The sequence below is a fragment of the Neodiprion virginianus genome, chromosome 1, assembly GCF_021901495.1.
Source record: "Neodiprion virginianus isolate iyNeoVirg1 chromosome 1, iyNeoVirg1.1, whole genome shotgun sequence".
NCBI lineage: Eukaryota > Metazoa > Arthropoda > Insecta > Hymenoptera > Diprionidae > Neodiprion > Neodiprion virginianus.
In genome coordinates this window covers 19,114,385-19,126,603 of record NC_060877.1, presented here as the reverse complement: position 1 = coordinate 19,126,603, position 12,219 = coordinate 19,114,385, and the positions used below count along the sequence as shown (strand labels likewise).

General features: G+C 38.1%; 1 protein-coding gene across 6 annotated transcripts in view; it reads right to left on the bottom strand.

Moving 5' to 3' along the window:
* Positions 1-1,025: 1,025 nt before the first annotated feature.
* The window catches only part of LOC124303013 (sialin), a 112,387-nt gene continuing 101,193 nt past the window's right edge, over positions 1,026-12,219 (bottom strand). For 5 of the 6 annotated variants that reach the window (XM_046759684.1, XM_046759711.1, XM_046759721.1 and 2 more), the window contains exons 6-9: positions 5,390-5,495; positions 4,830-5,094; positions 3,715-4,089; positions 1,026-2,201 (exon numbers count right to left, since the gene is read on the bottom strand). In XM_046759684.1, the coding sequence (XP_046615640.1) occupies positions 1,956-2,201; positions 3,715-4,089; positions 4,830-5,094; positions 5,390-5,495 (992 nt within the window). In that variant the 3' untranslated portion in view covers positions 1,026-1,955. The remainder of the gene's footprint in view (positions 2,202-3,714; positions 4,090-4,829; positions 5,095-5,389; positions 5,496-12,219) is intronic. The other variant, XM_046759731.1, reaches the window with a different exon arrangement.

Genomic DNA, 12,219 nt, shown 5'->3' with positions numbered 1-12,219 from the left:
CTTTCACCCCCATGTATTTGCAAACATAATTGTGATCAATAAAGAGTTGTTGTTGCTGTTTTTATTTTTGTTTGTTTGTTTATACCGATTGTATGGTGTTCTTATATTTGGCACTGTATGAAACTTATGAATACCCCTCTTTGCGGTTGCCTGTATAAAGAAGCAGCTTCAAGAACTGTCTTTCCAATTTCATATTAAATTTCTATTCTAGTTATCCTATTTATTTGTTATCAGGATTGTGTCATGACAACCATTTTCCGGCCCATGTTTACCTCTGCCAAACACTGAGCAGCCGAGTATTCCGATTCAGGTAACGCTTTGTCATGCGAAAATTACGCAACGATTATATATATTCATATGTTTATTCTAAACGGAGAATTGCGTTATAATTGATTACAACAATTGTGAGTGCGGGCGTTAACGCTATATTAAATTTACGTATAAGCAAAATTAGGCGTGCGTTACGCCGGGAGGCAGTATTGAGACTGACTACCCGGCCTCTCGCCGGGCTCAGCGACAGTGCATATAATCGCGTAATTCGAGCACTGCTGCCGATAAGGAACCAAGCGCGCAGTGTGGGCTATGCTGCTACCCACACTAGCAGAAAAATTAGGCTATTATTTTTCAAGCTCAAAGAAAGAATCCGAAGAAACTTCCATTTTATTTCAGTTCTTCTCCTATTGTCTGCTTATAATTTAACTAGTTAAATAAAAATAATTAGCAATGCTACTCCCCGCACATAGATTCGTATTCTGAATTGGATGAAAGAGGAAAATGAATAGAACTATTCTGCTGCATCTTTATAAAGTAATAAATTAATTTTACAACTTCACACAAATATCGGCGTAGTCTAATATAAGTGTTATGTTCTGGGAAGAACGTCTTCCGAAATCTTTAATTCGATGAATGATTTTTAACTTAAGCTTGATTTACAGATCTTGTGGTGAAACAATCTGGAATTATGTTGTTGTGCGTCGTGCTAACTATAACTATGCATCATTGAAATAATCCTTTTTACACAACACTTTAATTGAAATACGTATTTATTAACAATAAGAAGTTCTTCGTATCGATTCTTAAGGTTCGGTTTTACAATGGTTTTATACACTTATATGATTCACTAATGGAATCACGGTACTTATACTTAAGTTTGAAGTTTTTGAATATCAGCGTTTTATAATTTGGAGTGATCTGCACTGATCGGAATTTCCATGTGTTTTGAATTGTCTGTAGTCCAAACTGGTTTTAAATTTAATTAAGTTCTGTTTCGTCTGGTGTCTAAATTGGTTATGTGCGTTGAATCAGTCTGATTTAAAAAATACCTCCAATAGTGGGAATTTTGGAAAGACTCCTCATTGGTCTTTGGCTGTGTTAGTGCAAGCCAATTAGTCTTTAAGAGGCCACTGGCACAGTGCTGACAAGATACTCAGTTGCAAGAATGATTTTTTGAGTTCTAAGAATGAGACTTTGTGATCTGATCGTCCTTTTTTTTCCCACGTTCCTCGCGTTTAGTCTGCGAAGTTTATGAACCTGAGTTTTGCAAATTTTGACTGTAGACCATGCAGTATGTGTGCGGGTTAAAATCAAAGATGTAAAGTTAAGTATGAAAATTATATATACTGCAGAGCATTACACAATGTAAGGTTGCTTTCATTACGCAATGACGGATGGAATGCTGTATGCAGATTTCCAGTGCAAAAACATTACACACTGAGTATGAGTGATGCTAACTATGTACATAGATCGATATGGATCTTATGTTGGAGCTATGGTACGAGCATGCGAAGTTCTCTTATGGTAATTCCAGGTCAGTAAGTTACACTATAGACAAAATACTACCATAATTATCGGCTGGGACGTAACATGGGACCATCGAAAGCGAATTTAAAAGCAGGATAAACTATTAATTTTGATAATCTCAGTTATCTGAATGTCTTCACGTCAAGACGTAAATTTCACACATTATTTATGGGTAATAAAGTACCATTTTTCTGCTCTGAAGTAACACTGGTAGCTTCTCCATATTCGATTTTACCCACATTTGATCTGCGAAGTCTGTGCAGCTCCTCGCCCACTTCTTCATTAGGGATGTTGTTCCAAGGTTGTAATTCAGCAACCCCAAATAATATGTACAACGCACCAGTCGAAAACATTATTGCAACCGTAATGAGGAATACCACACGCCATTGATTGATCGTTTGCTACAATAAATTAAAAACTATTAGGTTATAAGCTCTGAGAGGTGTAACTCAGAATAGTACTTTATGCGGCATTTCCGGGAAGTAGAAGTTTTTAGGACAAGAATAATGATTTCGAACAACTGGTGAATTTGAAAAATTAACGACGGAGCCAGGAATCGAACCTGGTATCTAGCGATGCTTTACCGGAGACTTACTCCACTAGACCACCTAGCCGCCCTGACTCTGTTGTCATTAATTTCTCTCATAACCTTACATATTTTCAACAAAATTATCTCGTAGATTAATGATTTGCACACCCGCATCTCATTTATTAGACGGCATTGCCGTCTTACGGGCTTCTCATCGGAAGCAAAGGATTGAAAGGGTAAACATAAACATCTACACACTACAGTCTCCTTACATCGTGCATGCAGAGAAGAAATTCTTACTCATACAAATCGGGCACATGAAAACAAATTTGAACTCACTGGTTATGAGAGAAATTAATGACTTTAGGATAGAAGTTCGTGACCAGGAGGTAGAATGAAGAATGAAATTTTTCGACAAACTTCATTCTTCAATCAGAAATTAATGACAACAGAGTCAGGGCGGCTAGGTGGTCTAGTGGAGTAAGTCTCCGGTAAAGCATCGCTAGATACCAGGTTCGATTCCTGGCTCCGTCGTTAATTTTTCAAATTCACCAGTTGTTCAAATTTACATATTTTCAACAAAATGCTCTCGTAGATTAATGATTTGCACACCCGCATCTCATTTATTAGACGGCATTGCCGTCTTACGGGCTTCTCATCGGAAGCAAAGGATTGAAAGGGTAAACATAAACATCTACACACTACAGTCTCCTTACATCGTGCATGCAGAGAAGAAATTCTTACTCTTAATAATGATTTCATTTGAACTTGGAAACATTATCAGAGCCAAAAACACTTGACGGATGCGCCGCATACATTATTTTTTCCGGCACCGGTTTTAAATATCACCTTGACGTCAGTTGAGATCCCCACCCTTAACCGCGCAACAGAAATCAGAACTGCCGTAAAAAGACTTTTTGACACAGCGTGCGATAAGTTCCATTTACCGTGCCTGCGGAACGTGCGGTAAGTGAATGTTACTTTCACAGCTATCTTTAGAATTGTAATAACATACTTCTGCGCACTGTGTATTACCAGATTATAATCGATGTAAACAAACGCGGCGCTAAGAAGCGAAGGCGGCGCTCAGATTACTGGAATCGATTACAAAAGGTCATATTAGCTTTTCTTTGTGTACCAACACCACTTTTATCAGATCTTATCATAAACTTACCACAACTTGTGTCAAAAAATAGTATACATAACTCGTGCGGGCAAGTATCACCTACTTCCCGCACTTGTCACGTAATATACTATTTCAAGGAAGTTCCGAGGTTAGCGGTATCAGATGGCACTTTACGGATCAAGAACAGGCATCAAAAAGTGACTTTTTTATGCCCGTGCCAGAAAAAGATTATTTTCACGGTTCGTTTCTATAAGCTTACATTATCATTGGTCAGAATCCCGACTATCATGGGAGAGATGAATCCAGAGCTTGTGGCAACGGTGTTTACAATACCGAGAAGCACGCTTGCGTGATTTGGACTCAAGTCGACAGTGCATGCGAGCGTTCCAGCGGAATTTGCACCGGCAGCCGTCATCCCAGCGATCATAAATGCTGCTGCTAAGATCGGATGACAGCCACTAAAGGCCAGACCCAAGAGCATTATACTTTGAACGCCGTTACATACTAGAATTGCAAACTTCCTCACTCTTGTTATTGACATTTTCCTCGTTCGGAGCAGCCAGTCCGCAAAACTGGAAAACATGTAGGCGAATACCATGCGCATCATGTGAGGGGCAGCTGAAAGCATGCCAGCCTACGGAAAAATCCAAATTATAAACCAACGAGTTTTAAATGGAAGGAAGTTAAGAGACATGATGTTAATTCTTTTCACATCTAAGTATTTCGAGCTAAGTAAATTCAGCTGAGTTGCAATTTTTGTAAATTGAAGCAGGTCGCTGAATAACGTGCATTGATTTACTCAGGAAATTTTCCTGTTATGTTTTCGAGATTGGTGGCAAAGGAATCGCGTGATGTAGCAAATGTTGATGACCAATGACTAAGCATTTTCTTAGCAGTTTAAACTGACGTTATTATAATTACAATTATTTGTCTTGAGCAATTTCATAAATAGTATTCAATGTGAAAACATCACGGCTATAGTTCTAGGACAATACATGATAATTTTTTTTTTTTTAATTTCAATATAGGACCCTGTTAGTGATGTTTTCAAATATTCCAATTCAGGGAGTAGGAATTCGGAAGCTAGGACCGAAAACAATCGATTACATTGAACAAGACCGTCACAAAGTGAGTGTGAACATTGATTTTCATTGGCTTTGTATACTGTAACTACATTAAACTGAAACGAGGAATAATAATATTTTACTACAGAAACCATGTCAGTCAATAGTTTCTCAGCTTTTAAGCTTATTGATTTATCATAACCTAGTTATTTACGTATTGTGTTAAACGTAACGAATTCACTTTTTTTACAGATCTACGTAATGTGCTATGTCTACTACGAAACATCAAAGTAGATTTGTTGCATCTCACCGCGTTAATATTCCATCCATGGATATAGTTCAAGTAAGATGGCGCTTCTGAATTGAGAGTGAAAACACCCCAAGCATTACCGCATTCGGCTATGGCTATTAGCCAGAGAGGCCATGAAGTCAGAATGGCCCTCCACGGTACTGTTTGAGAATCGTCGTGACTCACAGACTCTCCTAAGCTCTCCAAGATGTAAGCTTTTTCGGCTTCTGATATTCGGGGATGCTCTTGTGGTCTATCATAGGCAAGATAGTACCAGACAACGTACCTAAAAAAAAATTGAACACTACTCTGCAAAAATAAAATGGCTATTGAACAGAATTCAATTGCTCTCTTACATTCATGTAGTAGTCCTACCTGTACCGATGGAGTAATCGCACCCTTACTTTTCGTTTATTCATAAACTGATGAACAGAATCAGCCCAAATATCAAGAGTGTATAGCTTTTTTATCGTATAATTCGGGTAAGTTATTTATAGCCCGAGAATGACTTTCTTTAGTGAATTGATTAAGATCACATTTTATCATGTGCTTTTAAGTGAGGTAATAAAATATATGCACACCATACAACGCCGAGTACAGATGTCACGTAGAAAACTGATTCCCATCGAAGCCAGCTGATAAGCATTGCACTGATTGGATAGGTAATCGCTGCCCCGACAGAACTCCCTACCATGGACAAAATATAATCAAAATTAATAGTTGAAAAAAAGAATTCGTGTTTGTTAGATCTACTCATAGTAGATTCTCATTAGACGACTAACGAAACTTATAAAGTAACGAAATTTATAAAGTCATTTTATGAGTAGGATAGAAGAAATGCAAATTTTATTTCATCAAAACGAAATCACTAATATTGATTAACTAACAAAATATGTTCACTCATGACTTTAATAAATGTTGGAAACACAGCGTCGACCACGGTGGTTACGCTGAACAGTAAAAGAACCCAGTAATAAAATCATCTATCGCAGATATAACAAGAGAGAATTTCTGAAGAAAGCCATTGCGAAGAAAAATTGAAAATTCACGCCATGCGAGCTTCAAATCTTGGCGCTGTGAAATCTGCAAGATAGAGCAAAACTGAGTAGAAATACGGATTACCCAAGGAAGTTGATTCATATTCATTTCTTCATTTGTACATTTAATCGAGCCCAACCGTAAGTGTACTGACTAAACTCAATAATAGGCTTACTTAGGTCTATAAGGTGATGTATATAAAAATCAGAGGATCCACAAAAATCTAAGCTACCCATCACGCACATTACAGAAAAAAAATTAATGTAGCAGATCATAAATCAAAATATGAAAAATATGCAAGCCACGCTCATATCATGTGATCTTATCTTATTTGAAATGCCAGAAAAGAAGGGTGGAAAAGGTATGCAATAAAAAATCAGATGGATAAGATAAGATAAGGTACGGTGCTTGTTGCAAATTGATGCAGTATCTTAGAAAGAGGAGTTAAGTAGCTTCAGATGTATAAATGGAACATTAATTACATTTCCTCTTTTTTTTTTATAGTTCCAAATTTACCAATAACAGCTCATTCCTCAAGGGAAAAGGCTCTGCACTTTTGCATGAATGTTTTTCCAGTCATCGAATCTAGAAGTCATAAGCTATATAGTTCAATTAGAATTAAGAAGCTTACAAGCAACACAAAACAGTTATGGAGTAGATGGTGAAAAATCAAGCCAAAAGCCTTCATTTCCAATACCATTTTTCATGGATTGAAAGAAAATATTCGTCAAACAGCGCGGTTCGTTTCCAAATTGTGTTTGAGTTGCTGAATAAGTTTCTATTAGATTCTTGAAAATGTTTACACCTTTGACTAGGTGTTTCATAATGAAGTTAGTGTTGTAGAAATTGTCTTTACCAATCCTCTTTTTAGAAGGCATGTAGTCAACCTCCCGACCCACATATTCCATGCCCCTACTCTCAGTTCTGTTTTGTTCCGTCATCACAAGTCACGTATTACTTAAGATATTCCACCAATAAACACGTTATTATATTGCACATCCCAAGTGGAATATTGATTAAACAATAGGGTGGGCCAAAAAAATGAGTATTTTTTTTTTTACTTTATACTCTGAAAATCGGTTGCTAGATACCTCTAAAGAATTCTCACCAAATATGAGCTCTTAATTTTGATAACAAGGTCCTCCGCTTTACAATTTTGCATTTTTTCCTGAGTATTAGAAACAAAAATTCATATCTCTTTGACAACTGTTCGTTAAAAAATATCTCTCCTCATATTCTTGTAGGAAATCGAACGCTCTACAAAAAAGGTCTCTTACAATTTTTTCGTCAACCTTACCGTTTAAAAGATATCAAAGCTTAAAGTTTGATTATTTTAAGAGAAATTTCTGTTTTGCTTATGAATTTTTTAACTCGCTTACAAAAAATTTTGATGAATTGCACAACTCATAGTTTTGTAGGAAATTAACTGCTCTACAAAAATGGTGTCCTATGATTTGTCGATTAAGTTAAGCGTTTAAAAGATATTCATCGTCAAACTTCAATGCATACTAATTTTAACAGTTTTTGATGAATAATTCGAAAAATTTCAATTTAATTTATAAGTTTCATGAAAATTTATTCCAATGTGAGTTCCTAAGAAAAGAGAAATGTTTTAAACTATTTTTCTTTTATTTTTTTAGTTCTATATATTATATATTTTTTAATTTTCACTTTTTAATATATATTTTTATACTATTTTTCTTTTATTTTTTTAGTTCTATATATTATACATTTTTTAATTTTTAATTTTTAATATATATTTTTATACTATTTTTCTCTTTTCTTAGGAACTCACATTGGAATAAATTTTCATGAAGCTTATGAATTAAATTGAAATTTTTCGAATTATTCATCAAAAACTGTTAAAATTAGTATGCATTGAAGTTTGACGATGAATATCTTTTAAACGCTTAACTTAATCGACAAATCATAGGACACCATTTTTGTAGAGCAGTTAATTTCCTACAAAACTATGCGTTGCGCAATTCATCAAAATTTTTTGTAAGCGAGTTAAAAAATTCATAAGCAAAACAGAAATTTCTCTTAAAATAATCAAACTTCAAGCTTTGATATCTTTTAAACGGTAAGGTTTACGAAAAAATTGTAAGAGACCTTTTTTGTAGAGCGTTCGATTTCCTACAAGAATATGAGGAGAGATATTTTTTAACGAACAGTTGTCAAAGAGATATGAATTTTTGTTTCTATAACTCAGGAAAAAATGCAAAATTGTAAAGCGGAGGACCTTGTTATCAAAATTAAGAGCTCATATTTAGTGAGAATCCTTTAGAGGTATCTAGCAACCGATTTCCAGAGTATAAAGTAAAAAAAAAAATACTAATTTTTTTTGGCCCACCCTATTAAACAACGATCCCTAACAGGTTATGGGCCCAGGGATAATGTGTCATAAATGAGGGTTTCTCCATCAACTCGGCCGCTTTTTTTTCGACCATCTCAGATCTGCCCCATAATTGGTTATATCAAAGTACTACTAAAAGGTACTCTATGTGAATTTTTTCAGATTTCTTAATTCATTATTTGACAAGTTGCCCTTTTTTTTCAAATGAATATATCTCGGAGACTTGAAGTAATTGAAGTAAAATGACTCTACATAAAAGTTGTAGTTTTTTGTTAGCTTTCGAGAGGAATTTTTGAAAAAATTTTTACGTTCCGGTAACGCTGATTTTTTACCAAAAAAGGAAAAAATAATTTTTTTTTATTCAAGATAGACCCTTTTTTTTGCTGAAAAAATTACAGAGTCTTTCAATATGTGTGGCAATATCGCCACAAAATCGCCAGAGTGGCACGGGTCGAAGTTCTAGGGTAAAAAAAATGAAGCCACACAAACCAATTTTTTTTTACTGGAACCTCGACCAAATTTGTGTGGCGGGAGCATCGAGGCTTTGGGGAAAGGCTGCATCAACGTTGATATGTTCAACGGAAAAACCTGGAATAAGAATCACCTTGTTGATGTACTTTACGTTTCCAGATTGAAATACAACCTGTTCTCGGCCGGTGCAGCGCTGGACAAAGGATTCAAGATGAGATCGACGAACTCAACCTGCGCATTGACGAGAAAAGGTCACACCATCGCGACGGGGATACATCGAGGAAAACTATTCTACGACGTAGTCGAGACGAAAGAAAGATGCACTACAAGCGTATGTGAGCTCGACAGACACGCTCCAAATCCGGTACGAGAAACTGGCCCACCAAAACTTCCGTCATGTGAGACAAATTCTCAAGAGGCTCGATATACCTGTGAAGGAAGCGAAAGACCCATTCTGCGAGGCATGTACCGTTGGAACAATACTCCGGCTTCCCTTTCCGGAAACTACGTCGAAATCCAAGAACATTGGCGAAATTATACATGCAGATCTCTGCGGGCCAATGCCCACGAAATCTCTCGGAGGATCAAGATATTTTCTCCTTCTGAAGGATGACTACTCGCACTACCTTGAAGTGAACTTCCTTGAGAGCAAAGCGGAAAGTGCAATCTGTGTAAAAGAATTCTTCAAGAAAGCAGAGAAACAGTTTCTGGGAGGCATTCGAGTATTCCGCACAGACAACGGACTCGAATTTGTCAACAACGAGATGAAAACGCTGACAGATGAACTCGGAATCCGGCATCAACGTACAGTTGCGTACACCCCGGAGAAAAATGGTTGTGCGGAAAGAGACAATCGCACACTAAAGGAAGCTGGAAGGAAGCTAATACTCGCGGGAGTTTTCGGCGCGGAGTTTTGGGCAGAAGTCATTAACACGGCGGTGACCACGTTGAATCTAACTGGAACAAGCAGCATAAGAGGCGTAACACTGTCGGAACTGTAGTTCGGAAGAGGAGCAGACATTCAAAAACTCCACATCTTCGGCGAAGAGGTGTTCACGCACGTGCCGAAAGAAAAGCGCCGAGAGTTCGACGCAAAAGCAAAAAAGGGATATTTCATCGGCTACGGTAAAGAAGCCAAGAGACATCAAGTATGCGATACTTACGACACAAAATCGCAACCGTGAAAGATGTCGTCTTCTCCGGAAAACTCGACCAAACAGTGGTGAAAGGAAAACGGGAAGATGACGAGGCGTGGTTGAACAGGTTGCACGAACAAGAAGAATCCGAGGATGTCTCCGACGTTTTCGGGAACGAGATAGAGCAGAACGCACCTGAGATTGAACAGGACGAGCCTCATGTCGAACCTGAAGGTGCTGCGGAAAAAATAATGCTCGACCAAGAAAGAGCTAATAATTAGAACGAGGCCCACAGACTTCGAAACGGAAAAACGTTGAGAGTCCCCGAGCGATATAGCGGCCTCGCTGTCAAACTATTTCTAACTAAAAACCAGGAACCTCTCTCGTACCGGGAATCTACCGAGAGCAAAGAAGCGACGCTGTGGAAGAATACTATGGACGAAGAGTTCGGGTCTCTCACCCGAAATAACGCATCGAAATTCGTGGAAAGTAGTATAGCAAGGCGAGTTCTGCGTAGGAACACCTACCTTACCGGCCAGCTCCCCTGACGCAAACCCTTAAAGGTTACCCCCCACCCCTCGTAAGATAAAATGTGCTTCGCCAATCGATTGTCAGTAAAGAAACCTCCTCAGTGACCACGATGGTCTGTAAAAAATCCCCCAAATGACCATGATCCTTGGTAAAAACTCCTCGGAATTGCCATCGTTTAACCCTCATGCATTCTTCGTCAGTAAAAACCGCTTGAAATTAACTATCAGTCACCGTAGGTCTTACCCTTACCAGAAAAACAGCGCTCTCGGTTACCATGCTCATCAACCGTGAATCCTCAAGCGTTCGAGCGCACCCCGTGAATCCTCGGACATACGACCGAGAATCCTCGCACGTATCAGGTTTTGAAAGCTTCCAAAAGGTTCGAAAAGATTCTCCGACGATCGAGAGGTTTCGAGGGAAAGGAACGACGTTGGACGGCTCATGCAACGACCCTGAACGAATTTTAGGTTGACAAACAATTCTCCGAATCGTCCGACGGAAATAATATTCGGAATAGTCCGACGAGTTTCAACCTGACGTTCAGCGGCCTGCGGTCAAAATATATCGCTGTGAGGTTGAATTCTGGAAGTTTCTGAAATAAACTCTTAACTAGCAGAGATTCTGAATTAACGGTTGATATTCACGATAAAAAATATTTTATTGGAAAAAGCTTAAAATTACAGTTTCACATAGAGTTCGCAATGTTGATATATATGGCTTTTATACCAGTTCCTTCGCGCCACCAATCAGCTGATTATATTTAATTATACGATCATGTAAAATCAAGTAGTAAGCAGATGTACCAGTAGGAAAGTTATTTTTAGCCTCAAATTCGATACGAATATCTACTGATCCGGATTTCAAAGCCAAATTTTGTTTCGAACAGTCGATGAAAATCAAAGGTTCGTAGTCTCGAAATTCGCTCTTCGTAAACAAAGGCTCGGGTTCTTTGCCGTAACAGGTGGCTTGAAAGTTTGCGTACATCTCGTACAGTAATGCAAAGTGATTGTGACTCATGTCCAAGTTCAGGTTACCGTACGGATAATACTCGGAATTCAAGAAGAGCTTGACGTCAGTAATGTTATAGTGATCAAGATGACTAGCATTTTTACCGGCTTTGTTTTATCGATTCGTTCGAAAACCGAGAGTCCAAATCGTGGTTTCTCCAAGTGGGTGAACGTTTTCACAGTCAAAACGTGTTTCGTGGTTGCCGGTAGCAAAGGATATTCGTACAACTCCCTACTGCGGAAGCTCATGGAGACAAGTGTATCTTTCTCAATGAAATTCAATAGTGCGATTCTTCGTTGATCCGAGAGCTTTACATAGGGTACTAACCATTCCACCTGATCGATCACGATTCTAAAGTCTTCGTCTTGATTTTAAACGATGGCATTTGGATCACTTTTTGATCTTGTAAGAATCAGCTCGTGTTTCGCGTTAGCGATGATCTCACGATAGTCTTCAGCAAAGCCCAATATCATGCTCAAGGGAATAACTACATCGAAGTTGCCATCGGCATCAGTTAGTTTTTCGTTTCTTGAACATCAAGCCATTCAGCATTTTCTATAAGCCAACTTTGACCAGGGTTAAGCGAAGCGAAACCTTTCAGCAGGCTGGTCAGACCTAAGTTTTTACATTTATCAATCTCTACAGCGTTTAGTTTGGACCGTACATCTTCGAACAAATGGCAGATGGCGTTATTGACTAAAGTTGTGATCGTTGCTGCAGTGCTGTCCGATTTGAGCAATTTTCCAGAGATATGCAGCGAACTCTTGCTCGGTAATACGCATAAATCCTGATGCTGAACGGTGATTCGAATCACATCGCTGTTGTTGAAAGTTGACGATGCGTACGGTTTGTGTGCGTGTATCTTTTGGTG